Source organism: Coffea eugenioides, chromosome 3 (assembly GCF_003713205.1).
Source record: "Coffea eugenioides isolate CCC68of chromosome 3, Ceug_1.0, whole genome shotgun sequence".
NCBI classification, from domain to species: domain Eukaryota; kingdom Viridiplantae; phylum Streptophyta; class Magnoliopsida; order Gentianales; family Rubiaceae; genus Coffea; species Coffea eugenioides.
The window spans coordinates 12838693-12866637 of record NC_040037.1 but is presented as its reverse complement, the minus strand read 5'-3'; the positions used below and the strand labels follow the sequence as shown (position 1 = coordinate 12866637).

The 27945-nt window shown below is 37.9% G+C and overlaps 1 protein-coding gene and 1 non-coding gene across 2 annotated transcripts; one reads left to right on the top strand and one right to left on the bottom strand.

Annotated features, from left to right (window-relative positions):
• Positions 1-6490: 6490 nt before the first annotated feature.
• Positions 6491-7426, bottom strand: LOC113766064 (the record flags this gene model as incomplete). The annotated part of the gene is made up of 1 exon (XM_027310290.1): positions 6491-7426. A coding segment is annotated over exon 1 (936 nt), but the record flags the coding sequence as incomplete, so codon positions are not given.
• Positions 7427-8045: 619 nt separating this feature from the next.
• On the top strand, positions 8046-8152 carry LOC113767249. Its single transcript, XR_003467965.1, has one exon. It is a non-coding gene; the product is annotated as a small nucleolar RNA R71 (small nucleolar RNA).
• Positions 8153-27945: the final 19793 nt, after the last annotated feature.

The following is a 27945-nucleotide window of genomic DNA, read 5'->3' as shown; positions in this document are numbered from 1 at the left end:
GAACTGAAACTTCCCTCAAATAGGTGGTGATGCAATTTGAAGCCCTTAATCATCACGATCATCCAAATTCTGCCCAAAATGAGACAACAAGGGTACCAAACACCATAAGTAGCACAAGATGATTCAAATAAAAGAAAACTCAAATCACAAAGTTTGTCTTAACAAAAGAAAAGAAAAATAAAGAAATAAAAGAGCTAATCCGCTAAAGAGCATCATGGCTGCTCGGAACGAGGGTTTACTGCCTCCTCGGCTCCATGAGGACCATGTGAGGTACCAATATGGCCCTCCTCCTGATGAGGTGTCGGAGTAGGGGACCGTCGGATATGGAAATGATCCTCGATCGCACGAAGACGGCGATCATGTCGGTCGAGGCGCTCAGTCATCATCCGCTCCGTCTGGTCAATGCGCTCGACGACTCGCGTCTCCATACAGCACATGGCATTGAGGAGCTCTTGCCACTTGGAGCGCGGTTGAGGAGGTAGTCGCGGAACCGGAGGAGGAAGAGTCTGTTGTGCCTCCGTCTCTTGAGTTTCTGCTTGTGGTTCAGTGTGAGGCGGAGGTTGAGTGGAAGTCGATGCTTCTCCTGTGTCCTGGATCAAAGCAGCTCCAAAATCCGTAGAAATACCCAAAGCCTTGAGTATAGAAGCATTTACCTCCTCGGCAGACCTAGTTACCACCGCTCTCTCGGTTCCAAGAGGAACCTTGAGCTTCTCAAAAACGAGGGATAGCAGTCGAGGGAATCCGAAGCAAGTCTCGCCGGCCCTCATGCGAGCTGTGGTCCGCATATAGCTGATGATAATGCTGGGTAGAGGAATACCGGTCAACTGCGCACCCACACCATGCATCATCTTGTCCAAGAAGTAGAGATCACTGTTGCGGAGCTCCCGTTTTCCACTTCTTTTTGGTACCATATTGAAGGCAAAGAGGTAGAAAATCAAGTGGTACCTATGCTCGAAGGAATCGGCGTAAACTGTAAGCTTCTTCGCAGTTCCTCTCTCTCGATATTGGCCCTTTAGGCGTCCAACCGCCTCTCCCACCTGCCAAAGGTCTCGAGCCGTGAACTCCTTGGTCAATTTGACATCTTCGCCTGCGTCTTTGAGTTGGACGAAGCGTCTCAGTGTATCTCGATTGAGAGCCACTCTCCTGCCTCGAACCCATGAGACGATGAGGTTGCCACTGTGGCTCTGTTTGTTTTCTACATTAGCATAGAACTCCCGGACCAGATTGGGATAGTAGTGTTTGGGCAACTGAAGGATGTTCTCCCATCCAAGTCTCTTGAATGCTGTAGAAATGTGATAATACGCGTCCACCTCCGGTGCCAAATGCTTTTCTATTATGATCTCCTTGTCCAGTCCGGCTTCATACCACTGTTGGTTTTCAAGCGATGTGAATCGTGTGGTATTGTAGTCCGGAGGTGGCTCGGCACGGCTAGTAGACGCGGTCTTCCGGCGAGAGCGAGGTGGCGGCTCCGACGAAGGAGATTCTTCCTCAGGTGACTCCTCATGCAAAGAGGGTGTGTGTTCCTCACTTGAGGAAGGAGTAGGAGTACGAATGCGAGCCCTCCTTGTGCGAGTCATAGTTCCTATACAAAAATAAGATGAACGTTCATTAGAAATCATAGAAACTTGCTCACATATGTGAAATGAGAATTTAAGAAAATTTCGGCAGAGTTTCCCCTTGAAAAAGGGTTAAACTCACTGCCAAAATGTACCCAAATTTAAACAAATAACTTCCTAACAATTCTCAAATCCAATTCCCACATTTAGAAAAGATATTACCAATAAGGAAATCATTTCATGCATATTAAGTGCAAACAATTGAAAATTATATCCATTTGCAAGAATGAACACTCAAACACTTGAGAATATCTCCAATCCAATTCATAACACTCATAACACTCAATTTACATACACATGAGTTCCAATTCATCCAAACAAATACTAATTATCTCAAGTAAAAGTGGTTCAATGTGCTTAACTTAATTGGGAACACACTCTTTTACCCCATGGGCTATTGCTCTAATGATAGCATATCATTTTCAATTGGTATAACAGTGATGTATACTCCTCGGAACAAGTTCATATATTCAATGAAAGCAAAATTCAAGAGTATAAATCACTAAAATGCTCAAGCCCAAAAATTGAGAAAAATTCTTAAAAATATCACCAAATCCACAGTTTTCTCAAAAATAAGCATGAAAATAGTTGTACAATCTATTTAAGCACAATGTAGCACAATTGTATCAAGAAATTCCAACAAATATGCATTTATCATAATATTCCCAAAAACTAGAAATATGTAGAATAAGAAATTATAAAATGTCAAAGAAATTCGCAAATTGTTACCTCAAATGTGTGGGAAGATGATAGAGGATGATAATGATGTAAAATTTGACACAGAAACACGCCAAAATATCCCCTAAATTGAAGAAATCAGGTGCAGCCCGAATTGTGGTTTTGAAAATCAAAATTTGGATGAGTGATGGATGAAATGGAAATTTGAGGAAGAGGTAGGTTTCGGTGAGAAGAGGGAAAAGGGAATTCGAAAAACGCGAAACGAGCTTCGGTTCTGCTATCGCGAACGGACGAGTCGGTGTTTTGGAGGGCTCGGATCCGACAGGGCTCGGATCAGTCCCAACAGAAACACAGACGACCCCTCGGATCTATCTGGGTTGGAATGGAACCAAGCGCGGATCAATGGATCCGCGGTCGGATCTGTCTGGCTTTTTAGGATCCGAGCTCGGATCCATTTTCTCTGCAATAATTGCAGAAACTGCAATTTTTCAAACTTTTTCTCCCTTTTCCGGCCATTCCAATCTCACATTGGACAAACTTTTTATCAATTCTAACCTCCCACACACATGTAATATACCATAAACACAATATCCAACCTCTCAAAACACATCAAACACCTTTTCATTGAAAATCGAGGTGTGAGGTTCTTTGATCATTTTTGCATTTTTACATCAAAATGGCATTTTTGGGCATTACATGCATGTCAAATGAGTCCATGAGCATTTATAACCATGTTATCACCGCAACTCACTTAAATATATTTAAAATGCACAGTGTATATACATGCATGGGAATTTTAAACACTTAAAACACAATTTGGTAAGAAAAACTCCATTTTTACACATGTTCTTCAAATGCACCTCCAAGATGGATGATAAAACTCCCGTACTTCCTACAAACAAGTGAAATACATCTAATTAGTCAATTAAATCACACCAAAATAAAAGAAACACAAAAATACACACAAATATACTATTATTATTGGGTTGCCTCCCAATTAGCGCTCTTGTTTATAGTCGTTGGTTCGACTCACATATTAGGGTTCTTAAATTGAAGAGGGCTCGTCCAAAAGACATATAAGCCCCTTGGGTACGATTTCACCTGACAAGTAGGGTTTCAATCGTTGTCCATTGACCTTAAACCTTTCATTTATTGAATTTGTCACTTCCACCGCTCCATAGGAAAATACTTGAGTGATTTCAAATGGTCCAGACCACCTTGACTTCAATTTTCCTGAAAATAACCTCAGGCGTGAATTGAATAAAAGCACATTTTGCCCTACCTGAAATTGTTTAGGAATAATGTGCTTGTCATGCCAATATTTGATATTTTTTTATAAATTTTGGCATTTTCGTATGCATGTAACCGGTGTTCCTCCAATTCACTCAGCTCAAGTAATCTCCTTCCACCTGCAAGATTAAAATCCATATTAATTGCTTTAATAGCCCAATAAGCTTTATGTTCAATCTCTACAGGTAAGTGACAAGTTTTTCCATAGACTAAATGATACGGCGACATCCCTAAGGGAGTCTTAAATGCCGTTCGGTAAGCCCATAGTGTGTCATCTAGCTTTGTCGCCCAATCCTTGCGTGATTTATTCACCGTTTTCTCCAAAATGAGCTTTATCTCACGATTAGCTAGCTCTGCTTGTTCATTAGCTTGAGGATGATATGGAAGTGATGTCTTGTGCCTACAACCATATTTAAACAGTAAGGAATCCAATTGTTTGTTACAAAAATGTTTCCCTTCATCACTTACTATGGCCTTGGGTATACCAAATCTACTGAAAATATTATTTTTAAGGAATCTAAGTACAATTTTAGAGTCATTAGTAGGTGAAGCGATTGCTTCTACCCATTTAGAAACATAATCCACTGCTACTAAGATGTACTTATTATTAAAAGAATTGGGAAATGGTCCCATAAAATCAATACCCCATACATCAAATAATTCAACTTCCAAGAATGTAGACAGGGGCATTTCATTTTTTCGAGATATATTTCCAGTTCTTTGGCATGCATCATAATTTTTAACATATTCCCTAGCATCTCGGTACATAGTTGGCCAGTAAAATCCTAATTGCCATACCTTTGCCACAGTCTTTGAAGTACTGAAATGACCACCTGTTTCAAGGTTATGACAATGATATAAAACATTACGTACCTCATCTTCAGGAATACATCTACGTATCATACCATCGGAACAATGTCTATATAGCAATGGTTTCTCCCAAAAGTAACTTTTGACATCATGTAAGGATTTCTTCTTTTGATGATAATTAAACCCCTTTTGAATCTCTCCACTGACCAAGTAGTTAGCAAAATCTGCATACCACGGAGAATTTCTAAGTACTAGGACAAACTCATCCGAAAAATTCTCTTGAATTGGAACTTGATCTTTGATTGGGATATATTCCAAACGTGATAAATGATCTGCAACTAGATTCTCCGATCCTTTTTTGTCTTTTATCTCCACATCAAATTCCTGCAATAAAAGAATCCACCAAATTAGTCTAGGTTTTGCATCCTTCTTATGTAGCAAATATTTAAGAGCTGAATGGTCCGTATATATAATAACTTTAGATCCTACTAAATAAGATCTAAATTTATCTAAAGCAAATATCACTGCCAATAGCTCTTTTTCTGTCGTTGCATAATTGAGTTGTGCCTCGTTTAGTAACTTGCTAGCATAGTAAATGACGTGCAATCGTCCTTCTTTCTTTTGTCCCAAAACTACTCCTACCGCATAGTCACTTACATCACACATCAATTCAAATGATAGTGACCAATCGGGTGAAGTTATAATTGAGGCCGAAATCAATTCCTTCTTCAACCTTTCAAATGCAACCAAACAATTGTCATCAAATTGAAAAGGAGTATCTTTACATAATAAATCACATAATGGCTTTATTATTTTAGAAAAATCTTTAATAAAACGTCTATAAAAAACAGCATGTCCTAAAAAACTCCTTATCCCCTTGACATTGCTTGGATGTGGCAATTTTTCGATAACTTCTATTTTGGCTTTATCCACCTCAATTCCCATGGAGGAAATCTTGTGTCCTAAGACAATTCCTTCTTTTACCATAAAATGACATTTCTCCCAATTCAGTACAAGATTTGTTTCCTCACATCTCTGCAAAATCAATTCCAAATTATGAAGACAATGGTCAAAAGATGAACCATACACAGAAAAATCATCCATAAATATCTCCATAATTTTCTCAATATAATCAGAAAAAATAGCCATCATGCATCGTTGAAAAGTTGCGGGAGCATTGCATAACCCAAATGACATTCTTCTGAAGGCAAAAGTGCCATAAGAATATGTAAATGTGGTCTTCTCTTGATCCTCTGGAGCTATAGCTATTTGATTATATCCTGAAAAACCATCAAGAAAATAATAAATTCATATCCAGCTATTCCCTCTAATAATTGATCAAGAAATGGTAAGGGAAAATGATCTTTTCTTGTTACCGTATTTAACTTACGATAATCAATACACACTCTCCATCCTACCACAAGTCTAGATGGAATTAATTCATCATTTTTACCCACGATTGTAGTCATTCCACTTTTCTTTGGTACCACATGAATTGGACTAATCCAGACACTATCGGAGATAGGAAAAACTATACCTGCGTCAAGCCACTTAAGAATTTCATTTCTTACCACCTCTTTCATGTTTGGATTCAGTCTTCTTTGTATTTCCATCACTGGTTTGCAACCGTTCTCCAATAAAATTCGATGCATGCATATAGAAGGACTTATACCTTTAATATCTGAAATTGTCCATCCAATTGCTTTCTTACGCCTTCTTAGAACTCTTAACAACTTTGCACACTGCTCATCATCAAGGTCAGCACTAACAATTACAGGTAAAGTGCTATTTTCTCCAAGAAATTCATACCTTAGATGAGTTGGAAGTGGCTTAAGCTCTAACCTTGGAGGTTCAATTTCTGAAGGTTGTGAAAACCTTTTTCCTTGGCCAAGACTTTCATACAAATTACCCCTTTTATAGGGTGCTTGAAAATCCAAGTACTTGGCCAATTCTTCAATTTCTTTACAAACATCTTCTTGCTTACCTAAACTCATTAAACAATACTCAAGAGGATCTAAGTCAAAGTTGACTTGACTCATCTCTTGGGTTAGTTTATCAATTGTGCCAATAGAATAAGCATGATCGGTAAAAGAAGGGTATTTTTTCATTTCATTCAAATTAAATTCTACCACTTCTTCGCCTACTTGAAACTTAAGTTTGCCATTTTTGACATCAATAATAGTACCTGCAGTAGCTAGAAATGGTCTACCTAGAATAATTGGCATAGATATATCTTCTTCCATATCTAATACCACAAAATCCACTGGAATGATAAATTTTTGAACTTTTATCAATACATTCTCCAACACTCCCAATGGATATCTAATAGACCGATCCGCTAGTTGCAAAGTAATATTAGTGCGTTTAAGCTCATGCAAACCCAATTGTCTAGCCACCGTTAAAGGTATTAATGATACACTAGCACCAAGATCACACAATGCCTTAGAAAAATCAACGTTACCTATGGTGCAAGGTATAGAAAAACTCCCCGGATCCTTCAACTTCGGTGGTAGCTTATTTTGAATAATTGCACTACATTCCTCCGTTAATGCTATTGTTTCGCAGTCTTCCAACTTTCTTTTTCTAGTCATGATTTCCTTGAGAAATTTCGCATAAGACGGAATCTGCAAAATAGCATCGGCAAAAGGAATGTTAATGTGCAATTGTTTGAAAAGTTTAACAAATTTTTCAAAATCTTTATCAAACTTATTTTGCTTTAATCTTTGTGGAAATGGAACCGCAGGAGGTATTGGAATGGTAGCGGAAGATGATGGTTGATTTTCTCTTGATTTCTCCCGGCTATTTTCTTCTACTATCGCCTCTTGGTTCCTCTGCTTTTCTTCTTGTTTTTCATTCTTATCTTTCTCAACTTCCATCACAAGAGGATCTTCTAATTGCTTACCACTATGAAGAGTAATGGCTTTGACATGCTCCTTAGGATTGACCTCTGTTTTGCTAGGTAATTCTCCTTGATTTCGATTATTCAAAGAACTAGCAATTTGACCAATTTGGACCTCTACATTCCTGTACATTGTAGTGAGTTGATCCAGTCTCCCTTCTACTTGTTCAAATCTGTCCGCGGTAACTTTAGCAAGTTTTTCCACTGCAATCTCCCAACCCGGTTTAGTTTCAGCTTGTGGTTGCCTTGATTGGAACCCCGGTGGATTGGTTGGCCTTGGTTGATTTCCTTGATTCTTCCATCCAAAGTTTGGATGATTTCTCCACCCTGGATTGTAAGTATTCGAGTAGGGGTTATTTTGAGTATTACGATTGTAATTATTGACGAATTGTACCTGCTCAGAATCAGCACACTCATTAGTATCATGTTCACCTCCACATATAGAACAACACGCTACATGTGCATTAGATGAACTTAGACCAACTCCACCTTATCTACTTTGCAACTTCATCACATTATTCATTTGAGCACTCAGCATATTGAGAGTGTCCATTTCTATCATACCTGCGTGACGTCTTGTATTACCTCTTTCATTGGCCCATTGATAGTTATTTGCAGTCATTTCTTCTATCAAATTCTGAGCTTCTTGGGGTGATTTACCCATTAAAGCTCCACCTGCAGCTGCATCGATCATTGTTTTAGTAGAAAAAGCTAAACCATTATAGAAGGTTTGTATGATTAACCACTTCGGCAGTCCATGATGTGGACATTTCCGAAACAAATTTCTAAACCTTTCCCATGCCTCATATAATGATTCACCTTCCAATTGACTAAAACTAGTGATATCCATTCTAAGTTTAGCAGTCTTACCTGGTGGAAAATACTTATTTAAGAATACTCTTGATAAATCATCCCATCCGGTGAAAGTATTAAGAGCATGAGAGTGTAGCCAAAGTTTGGCCTTATCTCTCAATGAAAATGGGAACAATCTTAGCTTTATAGCATCATCACTAACTCCATTCATTTTAATTGTATCACAAATTTCCAAGAATGTAGTTAAGTGCGTATTAGGATCTTCTACTGCATTACCTCCAAATTGAGATTGTTGAACCATTTGGATAAGTGATGGTTTAATCTCAAAATTGTTAAAATTTACCGTAGGCCTTGTTATACTCGTTTGAGATTCTTGTGTTCCTGGTAGAGCAAAATCTCGTAGAACTCGCCTATTTGCTTCGTTTTCTGCCATTTCTTCTTCAAATGGAAGCTCTATTAAGATTTCCTCTATTGGTTGCCAAATCTCTTGTTCCTCTTGCAGTAGTGTGTTCCTCCTTTGTCTGTGTAATGTCCTCTCAATTTCTGGATCGAAAAGTGCAACTTCTCGAGACGCCCGGTGCATACACAACAAAAAAAATAAGAGAAATTTTGCAGTTTTAATTCAACAACTTGAATAAAAACAATGAAAATATCTAAATTAATAGAGATGATTAGGCCCTAATATTGCCGCTCCCCGGCAACGGCGCCAAAAACTTGACGGGATTTTTATATCAATGCAAGTTTAATTCCGATTTTACACCCGTTGGACTGCAAGTATACAAGTCGCAATTGTAATGTAGGGTATGTATCGGGTCAATCCCACGAGGAGCAATTGAAACAAGTACTAGACCCTTATTTTTCTCTATTATTTAGACTTACAATGAATTTGAGCAGGGAAAGTTTATTGCTATAATCTACAAATATGATCTGCAAATCTAGTTTAACAAATGCTAAATGCAAATGAAGAATTCTTACTCAAGAAAGACTCTAGGGATGTAAATTCCACTTATGGCATAATCAACACAAATGAATGGATTTACCTCTTGTTATTATTCTTGTTTAACCAGAGATTCATTTCCAAGATTACCAAATCTCATTCTCCTGATGAAATGGCCTAGAGTAGTTCAGTTTTCCCTATTTTCATGGTAAAATACTACCACTACTCTGTTTTCTTTCATGAAATGTTAAGTAATCCACTTAAGTGTATCTCTATTTTCATGAACATACAACTTAAGCTCTACTCATGTGTTTCCATTGTTACTACCAATTCTCATTGAATAATAACACCATAAACATGCTATTGGTGATCAATCAATAACAAGTAATCACAGCTACACAAGTAGACAAGTTAATACAAGATATAACAAGTGTAAATCACATTCAATTAGTATTATTTAGCCATAAGTTTCATCTACTCCCTAGATTAAGGAGTTTAGCTACTCATGAATGATTTAACAATCAAACTCACAAGTTTATTAATGCAAAACATCATGAAGTACAAGTACAAGAAAGATAAAAGAAAGCTTAGCCAATTGATGGTGAAGCCCTCCAATTCCTGCTATGTTCTTGCACAAGATGGTTACAAGTGAAAACTCCAAATGCTTCTCCAAGAACTCTTAGCTAGAGAGAAAACTTGTTACAAGAAGGAAAACTAGCTACGTATGGTAATCCTCGCTCCTCCTCTGTGTTTCTGCATAAAAAATGGTAGAAATTTCATTCCTCTCACTTCATAATTTCCTCCATTCAGATTTTGTAAAAAGAAGTCAAAGATATGATGTTTCTTTTTTGTCTACACTCATTTGGTCTTCTCTTTTGTTGCAGAAGCATGTGCCACCGATTTCTGTCCCTCAAAATAGCTGGAAAAGTTGTGAGAAAGATAAAGAAAAACGGCTGTGCCACTTGCTGAGGATAGAGGCAGATCCGAGCCTCGGATCCGAGGGCTGAAACTTGATCCGAACTTGGATCAGTAGATCCGAGGACTTCCCATGATGGATCCGAGGTCGGATCGTCCTGACCTTGGATACACTCCGCCAGAAGTACAGACGAGGGGTCAGATCCATCTTGTACACACGGATCCGGGCTCGGATCCGTGTTGAGCAATTTTTCAGTTTTTCACTTCTTCCCTTTTTTCTACATTTTTGCTCCCAATTTCTTGTGTACTTTATCCTCTGGATGACCCTTACATTTCTTTCAGCTTGTGTATGAATTTCATACATCAATTACCTTCACAATTTCACTAAATTAACGCATTAATCCACTCATTTATCAATTTTTTGAACCCTTAAGCAATCTTTAAGCAATTATCACCAAAAGAGTTCAAATATGGCTTTAATCTTCTAAAAACATACCAAAAATTCATGCCAAATTTGTACAAAATGTACGTTAAATATTCACTTATCAACAATTATAATTTCTTTTTATTTGAAAGCAAATTATGGTGTAATGAATTTAAGCCATAATTTTATAGATGGGTCTAGACTGTGCTTGCACATTCTGGTTCCTTCTAGTTTCTTGAAATAAAATGTTTGTTTCCTGCATCATTCAACCCCGTGAAGTCTCTGTCAACGCTATAATAAATATGATGGGAGCAAGTCATGCAGCGTCTTACGTGCTGTAGCAGGAAGTTTGACGTCTAGCAGAATTGCAACTTGGAACTATTAATGGAATTTGTTTGTCTGAATCGCATTGGACGCGTCAAACTAAATTGCAACTTGGCTTACAAATTGTACATTGTAGGACATTAATTTCTTTTTCTTTTTTCGTTATCAAAGAACAAATATACATACGTTTTCGAGCAAAATGTTAAGTGCCAAAATAGACAAATTTGGCATTGATTGAAAAGTCGAGGAGAACTCGTGAAGGATTTATATTAAGTGCTGAATTGGATAAACTTGTCTTATATTTCTAAGGTCCACTGCTTATGTGACACTCAGAAACTATCTTTGTCAAATGCCAAATTTGACCATTTCAAGAGCACATAAGGGTTCATGTATTCCTACATCCTCTCCCTAAAAAAAATTGCTTCGAATTTTCCTGTATTTGAGGACACTGTCACTTATTTGTCCGGTTGGATATGATGAGTGTGCCTTGGAATTGAACCATGTAGGTTGAGCAACGAAAAAAATGCTATGAGGCACAGTATAAGGGGTAGACCTCAATTGCAAATGACACAATAGTACTTAAGTCTGACAGTCATTTTAGTTTTCTTTTTGGGGTAAAATAAAGATGAATAAAAGTAAATAATATCCCTACAAAGTAATTAGTTTAGTACAGTCATCCCAAGGAGGGTGACTCCGCTCAAGTCATTTAGTAGTTACCCAATAAGCAAGCTTAAAGAGCATTGACAATTAGTTATATATTCCTAGACAATTCTTACTTTTTTTTTTAACTTTGTTTGCGAATTTTATAAGTTCCTATTCTTTAACAGAACCAAATCCTATTGGTAGAGCTGGATAGATATGGGTTCATTCTCCTTTTGGTGGAAGAAAACTTCCATAGATTCACTGAACGACGTCATATTCCTAATTTTTGTAAATTGACGGAGTACAAACAAAGTTCTAACAAGGCTTTCTTTCGTTTTATCTTTTGCTTCTTTGATGATAAATCATTAGTTATTATCGTTGCATTGTAATTAAATAAAAACTTTAAAAAACTTATATGCAAAGTGCTCTTTAGGATTTGGATGGAATCCAAAAAACCCTCTAATTCCGTCCTTGGTCAAGACCCTGTCGCGGACAAGCTTAAATTTTTCAGAGTTATTTGCAAACTTGTAAGCATGGGGCATGATCAATCCTTGATTTCTTTCCATGGATGGATCCTTTCACTTAAAAGAAGTAGGGTACATTGCCTGTATCTTTCCTTTGGGTAGGCAACTTCTAGTATGCCTCTCTTGGTTGCTATGTACAATGAGTTTTAGCTCAAAATTATCCATCACTAGAGAAAGTCAACTCTCGAACTTACTACGGATAAGACATGTAAACGGTGGGGTTTCATGCATACGCTACTTGGGTCAATGCTGTCGACATTTTAACATCTCTACCGACGGCTGTTGGAGGCAATTTACGAGCTAAACCATGAGCGTTAGAAGTCTGGAAGATTTTACTTCTTCCAGCTACACATGTACCTTGCCTTATTTAGTGTTCTAATGTACTTGTTTGATTGTTTCCTAGCAGAATTATATAAATTTGTGTCTACTTATATTAAGATCATGGGTTGTGTATTGATAGGTTTTACTCTCTTTTAAGAGATTCTTCTCTCCGATTTGGCAATTGGAATATGCATAGAACTGCTATTGTGGCTTGTAATTCAAATTCAAGGGACGAATTAAATTAACCATCTATTGGTTAAAAAAGACAAGACATAAATGCGATACTAATTTATGCCACAAGAAATTTAAAGTACATGGTTTGCAATACTACATGGTACTTGTCCATTGTAAAAGCTAGTGGTTTTCAACATATTTTAGGACTTATTGTTTCCTTTTTTTAATAAGCTGAAGATTTTGAATTTAATCTCTCATACTTACAATTCCTAACGCTTTGCCACCTAACCTAATTTTCCATCTACTTATTGCTTTTGTGATGCAAATGCCACTTTTCTTGGATCCATTCATGAATCACCAAATTTGACCTTTTTTTCTATTTGAATTTTTTCTTACTCAATAATATGTTTGACATTCTAGTTGCAATAAACGTAATCAATGTCACTTCAAAGTCTAAATTGATTGACAAGAATATCTCAACATATTCTTGCATATAGGACGTCAACGTTATCCCCTCCCTGATGGTCAATTTGTATCTCTTAAGACATAGAAGAGAATAGAGTAAATGCTCTTGGCATATGTGTCTATTTCTTTAGTTGCCTTAAAAGGGTTTGCAATTTATGATATTATGGAGTTTGTGCTAATCATGGTAATATTCTCTTTAACGCCCAACCACATCCTGGGCCGATGCCATGACCCATTTGACGGCCAGTGGCAAACAATTTCCTATAAATAGAGGTCTATCTACACAAGCTTTCTCATCCTCCTAAAATAAAGTTTGATTACATAAAATACTTTGAGCAAAAATGAGTTCCATGAAAATTCTTTTCTTTTGCATTTCCTTGGCTTTAGTTCTAATGATTACCTCGCAGGTGGCTGCTAGGGAATTGGTCGAGACTTCCAATTCAGTTGACAATTGTAAGAATTTATTCTCCAATTCAAATTCCAACTTGTCTTACCTATCTAGGTTTTTGTGTAGCATATGTTAATTTACATCTTTGGACCACAGAATTTAACATTTCAATTTATGTATATAATTTCGGTTGTACATGTGATGGGCCGGAGTACTAAGAAACATAGCTGACCTTTAGATACACCCTCTATAAGCCCTTCCTGAAGCGGACTTGGGGGGTAATACTGGTTAATATATGTGTTCTTTATTTCTCAACTCATTTAATTTTCCTTCTAGTTACACTGGTTGATACGAACGTCGCTAACTTGTGATGAAACCCGCAAGAGACAAGCGCACAGGATCTAGAGGGACGGAACACGTTTGGGGTTGATGGAACCTTGACCCGTTAATCACGTGGCTAACGAACCGTGGTATAGCGTAGAAGACGCCACAATCTAGTGCGAATCTAGATTGATAAGTCAACTCGAAGATCCTAGGGATTTAATCTAAGAACTTCAAGAAAAGTTTACAAGAAGCCAAAGAGAGAACTCTCAATTTTGTATTAACGTAATCTATCTCAAAGTACGGAACTTAGGCTAATATATATAGCCTTACAATAAGAAACCCTAATGTGAATTGGAAAAAGACTAAAATATGATGAAATAGTTGGGCAGAACGCAGGTGCTTATAAAGCATGCCCACGCCTTATAGTGACGCGGCTGTGGCGACTTAATTAAATGGCAGAAAACATAAGCGTGCCCACGCCTTATTGGCCGTGGCCTTTAGACAAGGTCTCCTTCATCGAGCGAAGCTTCTATCAAGGTAACTTGCCTTTCTTCCTCATACGCAAGGCCTTCTATGGGCCTAGGCCTCTCAACTTGCGCGTGGACAGCTTGGACTAGAAGTTGGAGTGCTTCCTTCATTTGCTTGGCTCGTGCTCGCGTGATCGGGCCGAGGGGAACTTTCACTTGTTCTACTTGCATGGTTTGACCGGTTTCTTCATTCACATCATTCCCCCTCTCTTGAAGAGGATTTGCCCTCAAATCTAGTTCGTTACCTACGAGAAAGGGACTAAGGTCAGTGACATTGAATGTAGCACTTATAGCTCCATACTCACCTGGGAGGTCCAACTTGTAAGCGTTGTGGTTCACACGTTCGAGAACCTGGAAGGAACCGTCACCTCGAGGGAGTAGCTTATTGTGCCGTTGGACGGGAAACCTCTCCTTGCGAAGGTGCAACCAAACCCAGTCACCCGGTTCGAAGATCATCTGGCGCCTTCCTTTGTTTGCCTGCTTCTTATATTGACTCGTACGTTGCTCAATGTTGAGTCGTACCTTGTCATGAAGTGCTTTCACAAAATCGGCATTTTTTCTCCCCATCTAGGTTCACACGCTCAGACAAAGGCAAAGGTGATAAATCCAAGGGGGTTAAAGGATTAAAACCATACACAACTTCAAAAGGTGAGAAGTGTGTCGCACTATGCACAGTCCGGTTGTAGGCAAACTCGACATAAGGAAGACATTTCTCCCAAGACTTGATATTCTTTTTAGTGATGGCACGCAACAAGGTGGATAATGTTCTGTTAATAACCTCCGTTTGACCATCAGTTTGTGGGTGACTAGAAGTAGAAAATAACAGCTTAGTACCCAATTTGCCCTACAAAGTTTTCCAGAAATAGCTGAGAAACTTAACATCCCTGTCTAAAACAATGGTCCTAGGCATGCCATGTAATCTAACTATTTCGCGGAAGAACAAATCAGCAATATAAGATGCATCACCCGTTTTGTGACAAGCAATGAAGTGAGCCATTTTAGAAAATCTGTCAACTACAACGAAGATGCTATCATGACCTTTCCTAGACCTAGGCAAACCAAGTACAAAATCCATAGAAATATCGATCCACGGTGTCTTAGGAATAGGTAAGGGGGTATACAAACCGAATGGTTGAGTCTTAGACTTGGCTTTGTGGCACACAATGCATCGGCTAACCACGCGTTCCACATCTCTTCTCATCTTTGGCCAATAGAAGTGTTCCTGCAAAACAACCAAAGTCTTGGCAACACCAAAGTGTCCCATTAAACCTCCTGAATGTGCTTCGTTAACGAGCAATAATCGAATGGAGGACTGAGGAATGCAAAGTTTATCAGCTCGAAACAAGTAACCATCATGTATGAAGAAGTGACCCAGCTTAGATTTTAAGCATTGTGCATAGCATTCACGAAAGTCTGGATCTCGTGCATATAACTCTCTGATGGTTGCAAAACCAAGTAGCTTAGTATCAAGTAAGGTAAGCAAGGAGTACCTGCGTGACAAAGCATCAGCTACAACGTTGGTTTTACCTGTCTTATACTTGATCACGTAGGGAAAAGTCTCAACAAAAGCAATCCATCGTGCATGCCTTTTATTGTGACTTCAAGTGCTTAAGGGACTCGTGATTAGTATGAATGACGAACTCCCTTGCTCTCAGATAATGTTTCCATGTCTCGAGAGCCCTAATGAGGGAGTATAGCTCCTTGTCGTAGATGGAGTAGTTCAAGGCTGCTCCACTCTATTTCTCGCTAAAATAAGCAATTAGCTTACCTTCTTGCATTAACACAGCTCCAATGCCAATACCTGACGCATCACATTCGATTACAAACATTCTATCGAAGCTAGGTAAAGAAAGTACAGGTGTGTGTGTGAGCCTGTGTTTAAGCAATTGAAACGCCTTATCTTGGTCGGCCCCCCATTGAAAAGCGACATTCTTCTTGATTGCGGCAGTCAAGGGGGCGGCAATTGTGCTGAAGTCTCGCACAAACCTCCGATAGAAGCTAGCTAATCCATGAAAGCTCCTTACTTCGCTCACCGTCATTGGTGTAGGCCACTCTTGAATGGCTTTCACCTTGCTTTCATCTACCTGTATTCCCTGTGCACTAATGACGTATCCTAGGAAGACCAATGATTAGTGCAAAAGGAATACTTTTTCAAATTAGCAAACAAGCTGGCTTGGCATAAAGCATTTAAAACAGCTCGTAAATGTTCCATATGCTCATTAAGATCGCGACTATAGACCAAGATATCATCAAAATAGACTACCACAAATTTACCAAGAAAAGGGCGTAACACATGATTCATTAGCCTCATGAATGTGCTAGGGGCATTAGATAGACCAAAGGGCATGACTAGCCATTCATACAATCCATAAGTAGTCTTAAAGGCCGTTTTCCATTCATCACCCTCTTTCATTCGAATTTGGTGGTATCCACTCTTTAAATCAATTTTCATGAAAATTACAGCTCCATTTAGTTCATCTAGCATGTCATCTAACCTAGGTATAGGATGACGATACTTTACCGTTATCGAATTGATGGCTCTGCAATCTATACACATGCGTGAGCTTCCATCCTTCTTTGGCACCAAGATAACGGGGATGGCACAAGGACTTAAGCTCTCACGCGCCCAACCTTTCTTGAGTAATTCATCCACTTGCCTTTGAAGTTCCTTTGTTTCTTCGGGACTCATGCGATATGCTGTTTTATTGGGCAACGGTGCACCTGGAACGAGGTCTATTTGGTGTTCAATTCCACGGATGGGGGGTAGCCCGTCTGGGATCTCCTCGGGAAACACATCTTCAAATTCCTGCAACAATGATCGCATACGAGGGTGTAAGGAGTTAGTAGAGTCATTAGAAGCGAGCATTACCTCTTTACATACTAACATAAGCAAAGGTTGGTGAGAAAGTAAAGCCCTTTTTACTTCCCTAGCTTTTGCAAACATGCTTTGCTTCCTCTCGACTTTTTGCTATAGGGCCGACTTATTTAAGGCCATTTTTCCTTCCCTCTTCTCGACTCCTTTCATCATCCTTTGCTCTTCACTTTCTTGATGTAGCTGCATTTGGTCCTCATGCACTTGTTTGGGAGTGAGAGGAATAAGTGTAACCTTCCTGTTGTCGTGCATGATTGAGTACTTATTGGTGAAACCATCATGACTAGTTCTTTTGTCATATTGCCATGGTCTCCCCAATAGCACATGTGTAGCTTGCATTGGCACTACATCACAGAGGACTTCATCCTCATAGCGACCAATGCGGAAAGGGATCACGACTTGCTTCGTGACCCGCATATCTCCACTGTCATTCAACCACTGAAGCCTATAGGGGTGAGGATATTTGATTGTGAAAGGGCGGCCTTCTCTACTAGTGTCACATTTGCCACATTTGTGCAACTCCCGGGGTCAATAATGAGACTACACACCTTGCCTTTTATGTGACAACGTGTGTAAAAGATGTTTTCCATTTGTTGTCCATCCTCCTCCTTAACTTGCGTAGTTAGCACCCTTCGAACTACCAAGTTGAGTTGTTCATTTGTTGGTAGTTCCTCACTAGAATCTGCATCGTTCTCCACTAAAGAAGGCATTCCTTCATGGTCATCCTCTTCGTCATCCGTAACCACCTCCCCATTGTCAAGCAAGAGCATGGTTCGTCGGTTTGGACACTAAGATGCAATGTGACCAAACCCTTGGCATTTGAAGCATTTGGTCTCACGGTTACGGATCTTAGAAATATCATGCACCAATTTAGGGTCCCTTTTGAAGCCTTCGGCCTTGGCTTCATTTCGTTGGGCTCCACTGAAGACTCCCGTAGTCGGTTTCTCCTCTTTCCTAGGGCCATAAGACCTCCAATTTGATCCACCCAGTATGTTAGTGGGTCGTGTAGGACCCCTTCTCTTGAGGCGGCGTTCCACCTTTGAAGCTTTGTCCACTAGCTCATGAAGATCCACATAAGTCTGTAGCTCCACCACTTCGGTTATCTCGGGTCTCAACCCACTAAGAAACCGGGTCATGGTTGCCTCACGATCCTCAACAATGTTCGCACGAAACATAATAATTTCAAGCTCCTTGTAATACCTATCATTGATGACTTGCTGGATGAATTATTTGGCGCAAAATTCTTTTCCAAAATCGATTTGAGGGCTGGTTATCATCAAGTCAGGATGCATCCTGATGATGTGCACAAGACAGCATTTAGAACATACCTTGGACTCTATGAGTTCACTGTTATGCCTTTCGGCCTCACCAACGCCTCAGCCACCTTCCAAAGCCTAATGAACTCAGTTTTTGAGCCTTATTTGAGACACTTTGTCCTTGTTTTTTTTGACGACATACTTGTATTTAGCCCTGACCTAAATTCCCATCTCAATCACCTTCAAATAGTACTGGACACCCTCAGGAAACACTCCTTGTTTGCCAACCTCTCCAAATGCACTTTTGGTCAGTCCCAGGTAGAGTATCTTGGTCATATCATCAGTGGTGAGGGAGTGATGGCAGATCCTGTAAAAATTAAGTGCATGGTGGAGTGGCCCGTTCCTAAGTCAGTAAAGTCATTAAGGGGCTTCCTTGGACTAACTGGATACTACAGGCGTTTTGTGAAGGGGTATGGACTAATAACCAAGCCTCTGACAGAATTACTCAAAAGGGATGGATTCGTATGGAACCAAGATGCGGAGGTCGCCTTCCAGAAGCTTAAACAGGTGGTGAGCAACACTCCAGTGTTGGCATTACCAAACTTCTCTGAGGACTTTGTTTTGGAGACTGATGCCAGTCACAAGGCCTTAGGGGCAGTGCTCATGCAAAGGGGGAGACCAAAAGCATTCCTGAGCCAGGCTTTGGGACCCAAGAACCAAGGGCTTTCTATTTCTGAGAAGGAATTACTCTCCTTGATCACAGCTGTAACTAAGTGCAAGCATTATCTTCTTGGTTCTCATTTTATCATTAGGACCGACCATCAGAGCCTTAAGTACCTTCTAGAGCAGAAAATCTCCACCCCTCTGCAACAGAAATGGCTTACCAGGTTACTAGGGTTAGATTATGAGATACATTACAGAAAGGGAAAGAAGAATCTGGTAGCAGATGCCTTATCTAGGAGGGGGTGTGAGGACGACATGGAAGGAGCTGTGAATACAATTTCTGTGGCTAAGCCATCATGGCTGATGGAAGCCATAGACACGTATAAAGGAGATGAGAAGGCTACAGAACTCTTGAGAGCACTAGCCATGCAGCCAGATGCCTGTTCTGATTACTCTTTAAAGGGAGGAATATTAAGATATAAGGGAAGGATTTATATTGGAGCTGTGGGGAAACTGAGGGAGAAACTGATAGCATGTTTTCATGAATCCCCCATTGGTGGCCATTCTGGGAATCTAGGGACCTATCAGAGGTTGAAAGAACATTTTTTCTGGCCAGGCATGAAGAAGGACACTGAGGAGTGGGTACAAAACTGTGATTGTTGTAAGAGGAATAAGCCTGAGAACTGTAAATACCCCGGATTGCTACAGCCACTACCAGTTCCAAACTAGGCATGGCAGCACATCTCCATGGATTTTGTGGAACGACTTCCTAAATCTGTTGGGTATGATGGCATTTTCGTGGTCATCGACAGGTTCACTAAGTACGGGCACTTCATGGCACTAAATCCTAAATATACAGCTTCTACTGTCGCCACCTTATTCTTTGAAAATGTGCACAAGTTACATGGACTGCCACTCAGTATTGTTTCAGACAGGGATAAAATTTTTACAAGTACCTTCTGGCAAGAGTTGATGAGCAAATTAGGTGTTGAGCTACAGCTCTCTACTGCTTACCATCCACAAACGGATGGCCAGACAGAAAGGTTGAACAGATGCCTTGAAACATACCTCAGGTGCTTGTGTTTTCAGCAGCCCCATAAGTGGAAACAATGGTTGGCTGCGGCAGAATGGTGGTATAATACCAACTACCATACAGCACTATGCATGACTCCCTTCCAAGCATTGTATGGTTACCCTCCAGCACAATTAGGCCTAGATGCTGTAAAATCTCCAGTAGCAGCAGTGGACTTATGGTTAGGTGATCGAGTGAAGTGGAATGAGATGCTCAGGGACAATCTCTTAAAGGCACAGAATAGAATGAAGCAGTTTGCTGACAAGGGAAGGACAGAAAGAAGCTTTAATGTTGGGGACTCAGTTTACCTCAAACTACAACCATACCGGCAATCGTCAGTGGCTCTCAGGAGAAATCTGAAGCTATCCTCTAAGTACTATGGTCCTTACGAGATTGTGCAGAAGATGGGCAATGCTGCTTATAAATTAGATTTACCAGAGGGTTCCACCATTCATCCTGTCTTCCACGTATCCTTGCTCAAGCCTTCTACCAAAGGAGTTAGTCCTACTCAAGATCTACCCCTGACGACCGAAGATGGCCAAGTCAAGATCGCACCAGAAGGCATACTAGCAACTAGGGAGGTGATTAGGAAAAGGTAGAAAGTGCCCCAAGTCCTGGTTAAATGGCTAAACTTAACTCCGGAGGATTCCACTTGGGAGGATACCTCAATCATTCAATCTCAGTTCCCCAATTTTCGTTCAATCCTAGTGGATAGGATTTCTTTCCGAGGAGGGAGTGTTGTCATGATCATCATGACCATGCAGTAGCAGGCCAGCGGATCATTTCCATGCAGAAGCAAGATGAAGAACGTGAGCAGCTGCATGGCTGCATGGCTGACGTGGCAGATGGCTAAGCACGTGAGGAAGTTAGCTGCGATTCTGTTAGGCGTCTGTTGAATCACTGTTATGCGTAGGACAAAATAAGCATTGTTAGAATGATATTTCTGATCTAGAATCTTTTGACCGTAGCTATATATAGAAGATAATTTCTCAGATGTAGGGAGTTTTTGGATTGAATAAACTTTCCTCCTCATTTCTTATTCTTCTCTCTTTTCTCGTTTCTTTTCTCTCTTCTGTTCTGGTTCATAACACAGTGTTATTTGACAATGAGGAATCTAAACATCCTCATCTTCAATTATGCTTATGGCATATGAGCTAATTCTAACACTAATATGATTATATTCCTTTCTTACTAAACAAAAGGAGCACATTTGAAACAACAAACTTAATTGATAAATGTCCTCCACCAAGGTTGCCAATCTCACATCATGAGCTTTCCTAGACAAAATGCAGCTGAGAACTTGCTTGTTGTGGATTTATATCTCATCTTTCTCCAGTTTAGCACTAGTGGCAATAACTACCATTTCATCAATGTGTTGGTGCCCAGTGTTTCTTTCCTTCGCTGCCTAGCTGCAATATCGAACTTATCACAACTTGGATTTCCTGTTTCGGAATTTATATTAGATATTCTAGTGGCATTATTCAAATCGTTTTGTATGCATGTCGGAGGGTAAACAGTCAACGATGCGGATAAGATACGGCTCATGTATACGGGCATATATTGCTAGTACTACATGCCTTGATTGGGTATGGGATTGATCGGGGAGGAGTAGGAAAGTGGAAGTATCGAACTTGCCATTGATTTTTTATAATAAACACCGGAAATATGCATACAGATGTCAAAAATATTTGAGCACTTGCTACATATAAATGTACAAAACAAATCGCGTGACAACTCAATGTAATCAAGAATATGTTTGGAAAGCTGTTCAGATTCCGCACAAAAGTGGCAAATTCATACCTTTTGTTCATAACTGTGGTAGGCACATTTTTTATTCGTCTAAAAGAAGTCACCGAAGAATTTATAATATTTCAATTTGTCCAGTCTCGAACCTATGACTTTTTATTTCTAGTTTTATTAGGAGTTAATAATATTTTGTTCCTTTTGAGTAGGGTGTATGATCACACTTTGTCCCCTTGAACGAAAAATATATACAATCTTGTCCTCCTTAAGATCAGATGTTAACTAATTTATCAACACCATTAACCAAAGTGATTTAATGACTGAACTGCCAATGTTGCAGTGATGCATGGCCAAAAACAATGCTCAGGTGCTACGAGGTATAAAGGAATAACAAAAGAAAAAATAAATAGGATCAATTAAGGAGATGCATCTCTAGAAATTAGGGTAAACTCTATCTAACACTCTATTACTCAAAATTAGGCCATGTTCTTAGGGGATCATTAGTAAATCAATGAAAGAAGTAAGGGCTGCTGGTTATTTATTGGAATTGTCTGTAGAGTTTTAGTTCTGAAGTTGTAGTTTATGCTATACATGTTGGTTAAAGAATGTTGAGTTTATAGCTAAAATTCCAGATTTTTGCTGCTTTGACCATTTGTATAGGTTTTGCCAATGATTACAGAAGTTGCCGTTCATCAGGAATCATTTTGAGGGAAAAATTGAAAGAAACAAATTTTAGATTCTTTTACAGTGTTAAAAAGTACATCATCCATTATTTTGGGGATTAAAATGTGATTACCAACTAGCTCGAAGGGGTAAACAGTGACTTTTATTCTGTCAATCGGCAACTTCTACACCATTCCTACTTATATTCTAATCTATCAAAAGGTGGGCCTAACTAGACTAAGTGAAGCCATAGGTACTATTTAATATTTAACATCTGAAAATAAATATTCGTTAGAGATTCAAAAATAAGTTATGGTTGTCAAGGGAAACCTAGAAAATAAAGTAAAGTGCTTCTTCTAAATATTGCCAAGAAAAAATGGTGAAAAAAGTCACCGTCCATGTTAAAGAAAAAAAAGGATGTAATTCAGAAAAGTAGTACTACATTTGGTTGGCTCACATATTTTCCACCCCACAAAGAATCGCCTGTAGAACCAAATTTTTATCTATTTCAAATTGAAATTTTGTAATAATTGTAAAAAAAAATCAAATTTAAAAAAATCATACCAAGTTGAATGTTATTCGTGATGCTATGAAATAGAAACCCAATTAAAAAAATCTCGTCAATTATAACTTTTACAAAAACCTGAGCAAAGAAAAAAAAGGTATCCACCCATATGCACGGCCGAAATTTACAGCAATTAGAAGGAAAATACAAACAAATAGATCCACAACATATTAAAAAAAAGAAACATGTATCTTCTATCCATAATAAGAAATAATTTCTATTATGGTTGAAGAAATTGCAAGCTAACTAGAACTACTTTTTTTTTTCTGTTAATGTTGCTGCTAACACTTCATTATTTGGCTATAGTTAAGAGCTAGACCTACCATTTAAAGACATTTTGTGATGCCCAGTGCAAAATATATCTTGGTAAAGTAATTTTCAGTTCGAAAAAAATTATAGGAAAAATTTCACCAGAGAGATAGAGGCTCTTAAATGGCAAAAACCAGGCAAAGAAAGTGGGTTGCAGTGGCTGCAATTCCTGCACAGTAGTCTCAAAATCATAAAACGATCAACTCACTTTCCCCCAAAAAAAAATTAAATAAAAGGATCAACTTATAGAGTAATTTGGCAGAAATCAAACACAAGGAAGTACCAAAAGAAAACTATTTTGCTAGTTCACAAAAAAAAAGGAGAAAACGAAGAAGGAAAAAATTGTCCCAGTAAATCTGATTCCTCAAGCACGCAAATAAAAGCGTCAAACATAACCTAAGTCAATTAGTTCTTTAGCTTCAAAATAAGAAGAAGCTGGAAAACAGAGAGCTTACTGGGCCAAAGGCAATAGGAAGAACCAAATGACCAGAAGGTTCAGAAACTTTGGGCTTTCTCTCTTATATAAGGAAATTTTGATTCAAAAAGGTTAATGTTTGCACTTTTGATAGATAATATCTTCAAATATTTGACAACTGCATAAGAATATTAATTTATTATTTATAATCTAAAAATTAATTTAGCAGTCGAAGAATTTTCAATTACTAAAAGCGATGTAAATAGCAATATCTACATATTTCAATTTCATAAAATCAAAATCTAAGCATTTTTCAAGGTGGAATATGCATTCATATTTATTTCATACTGATATTCAGCGTTTGATTATGTGTAAGTGGTAAAAAAAGGTTTAAAAAAATAAGCAAGAAAAGGGAATTTGTATATAAAACTTACATAAAGATTGGGGTGTGAATTTTTTTCTTTAGAAAAGAAATTGTTATAAAAAGTTTTGATTTAATATTTAAAAGCTAAGGGTACCTATGTCTAACAAATACTATGGATTTGGTATGAAAAGGTGTGGAGACAAAACGGCAAAGAAAAGTTTGACAATGTAGGATTGAAACTAAATACTAGCTTATCCCACTTATTAAAGTTTAAAACACCTAATCAACATACTAAACATCTTTTGTTATACTCGAAACATTTTTAGTTATTAAAGAAAAAATTTTCCCTAAAATGCTAAATATATTCCGCAATAAAGATAGCATGCAATTGTTGTAGGCAATAGTGGAAAAAAATTGACACATATTAATGGATGTAACAATCTCAAAGACAAAACCAAAATAATGAATATGCCAACTTTCACAACAAAACTCAAATATAAATTTCAATATTATTTACTTTTTAATAATTCTACATTTACAAAAATATGTAAGTGTAAGAAAATGTTAAAATGGCTGGACTCATTGTCCTTTTTTGACCACGAGCCAGGGTTCCTCATTGAAAATTTCGAGCCCAAGACACAATTCACCCTTATGTTGTGTTATGGCCCAAAACCTTCTCTCACTTTGCATCCACCCTTGAAGCCTTTCCATGCCAACTGCCTCAAACCTCTCATTCCGACGTCCAAACTTTGGTCCAATAGACTCTTCAACACGACTTGATGCTGCAAATAATTATATTGCCAATTTAACTGGGAAAAAACGATTAACAGAGCAACAATACAGATAACACAAGTATATCCAATTTTATCAGCCCATAAAATCACTAAAAGAAAAAAAAGGGGAGCAAAAGAAGCAAATTACCCAAGTATATTAACGAAGATGGAGAGGAGGGATGAAGGCGGAGGGCCACAAGGATGGGAGCGGGGTTAGCAAACACCAACCGTTTGTAGTTGCGAAGGTAAGTGAACACCAAGACTTCGAGGAGGGTGTTGGGTAAAGAATGGGGAGAAGGGGAAAGAGAAATAGGCCGGGGGGGGGGTTGGATTGAGTGTTAAGGTTGAAAAAATTGTAAATGAGAGATCTTGAATTTAAAATCTTTAATTTATAAAAAAAGCAGAAATTTGATAATTTGGTCGTGAAGGTCAAGGAAAGAGGGACATAAGGGTGATGATTTTCATTTCCTTTTGTAGAAAATATATAAGGATGATAATCAGGTCGACTCATGGGTTGGCGGGTCAAGTTAAGGCTCAATTATCCTAAACAACAAGTCAACTCAAACATGACCCAAAAAATTAAATGGGTCAACTTCCTTGATCCGCATATAATTTGTTAATTTTACAGGTTACTCGAACTCGATTTGAATTACTTGCATGCTTAATTTTTGTGGGCTTCTCACGTTAGTAGCATGGTGGGCATTTGTATGATGGAGTTTCCATAAAAATATACAAAATTGTAACCCAATCCTAGATTTTGTATATATTGCTTGTAGTAACTTTTTGGTTTTCCTTTTTTGTAAAAAAAAATGAACAAAAATAAAATTGCGACACTTTCACAAATAAAATAAAATTTTTTGTTTTCACTTAATATTCTTGATTGCATTCTCATAATACTAATTGATAACCTTGGTTAGTTTTTTTTTTTTTTACTTTATGCCCCCAATTTATTTATTTTACACATTAAATGGATCAAATGAGTCAACCTATGGTTGACCTTTGATTTGGACCTATTTGCTTGGCAAGTTACTTGGCTCTAACTTGATTTTAACTCAAACATGAAGAATAAATTTACACCTGCTAAATTCATATTAGGTTCAAATTGTATTTTCATGTCGTTTCTAGAATTACCATGCCTAGTTTGGAGTCACGCTCATCTTAACTAATGCAAGTTTGAAAAATGCTAGCATGTGGTCCCATAAAAATCAATTGCCTGACCTACATCTCATAACTTCGTATAGAAATTTCACTTTGGCAATCAACAATTGTACGGAACCACGAAAGGGTCCAAATTCCAATGGCCCCTAAACTTAACCTCTGCCAAGACCGGAAGCCTTAGGCCTTGTTTGAACAGTCATTTTCTGTCGAAAAATTGCGTCGTTTTTCGTGATCATATTTTCTTATTATCTTTTTTTCTCACGTACATCATATCGCTACAGTAATTTTTCTATAAAAAATCCTAAAAAATGCAATCCAAACACAACCTTAGTTAAACAAGCTATATATTTATATATATGTATATATTGGAATTTGCTATAATTAGGCAGGCTTGCGTCCACTAGATTCTTTAACACGACTTCAGAATACCAACGTGTTGGGGAGAAAAATCTGAGAGTATTCACTAAAGAGAATCAATATATAAGATAGAAACTTAGTTGTGACCCAAAATATTAAGCCAGCTACTAGGTCTCGAATTCTTATCTATATATTTATTATTGTTTTCCTCACTCAAATTGATCAATATGTGACAAAATTCCTACTTATCAATCTAAAAATATCTCCTTTCATGAGTAGTTCCTCACAATGAATCCAAATTTGTAAATTCTTTTCCACAAACTTACTTTACTATTCAAGACAAGTATATAGAAACTTATGACTGGATATTACAGTAAAATAACATTAAAAAATCACATATACCATATTGCATTAAAGTTAGATGTTAGGAAAAATAATCAATGGTTAAGAATGATTGCTTAAACAAAGAATTACTAGAGATCAAAAATATAATTGAGGAATTTCTAAAGAATATAAAAATTAACAAATTAAAATCTGAGTTTGGAGATTGATAGTTAAAATTGAAAATGTGATGCTCTGACTTTTTGTATTTGTCATAATAATATTTTGTGAGTTGGTGTTCGTTACAATTAATTACAATAATATTTTGATTTTTCTTATGTTGATTGTATTTTCTTTTTTATATTTTGCATCTATTTAAGGGATATCATAATTTAGTTTAGCAATGAGACTAGAGGTTGGTATTTCAATTGATATATTACCTTATTTAGAATATTAGAAATTAGTATGCTATGTAAAAGTTCAGTAAGGAAGGAGCATAAAAGAATACTATTAATTATATTAGGGTAGCACAATAGGGAGATTTTATTAACTTATTATAAATAACCATGCATAAAAATAGATTTTCAAAAGTTCTGGAGCAGCTGCCACACCCCAATCCCATGTCTCCGTCCTTGACATCCAACTTATCACAACTTGGATCATACATCCGATCTGTGACTCAAAAGGCTCATCCGCTCCACAAAAATAATATCAACCATTTGTAATTCGTATCTAGATCTGCTAATGTGGATATCCACATTATGTGAATCGGATCGATGGAATATCCACTACAAGAAAATTGCGTTTCTGTGACAGGCGAAAGTCGTCACTAAAAATTCAGAAGTCGTCACAAAAAAAGTCAGTGACGACTTTTACTGCTGTCACAGAGCTGTCACTAGTTCTATGTCACAAAAGGGGGTCCATGTGACGACTTTTGAAAGTCGTCACAAACGATTTCGCTTTTGTGATGACTCTTGTCGTCACTCATTGTTGTACATTGTGTGACGACTTTTATTGTCACTAAGCTGGCTAAATTCTTGTCATAGTCAACCCTTGGAATTATCACATTATGCTTCCGTTCAGTGACGACTTTTGTTGTCATTGTTTTCCATCCATAAAAAGTGACGACTTTCTAGTGTCACTAGTAAAACTTGTTGGCAGTGACAACTTTTTTATTGTCATTTATTTTTTGTAAAAAGCAATAAGCTAATGTTAATTACGCAACATAGCTGCCAACAATCACAAAATGTTCATTGAGTACCAAGGAGAAAAAAAAAAGCCAACATACGAAAAGAAAACCAACATTCATTTCCAATAGAAGATCAACCCAAATACATATATAT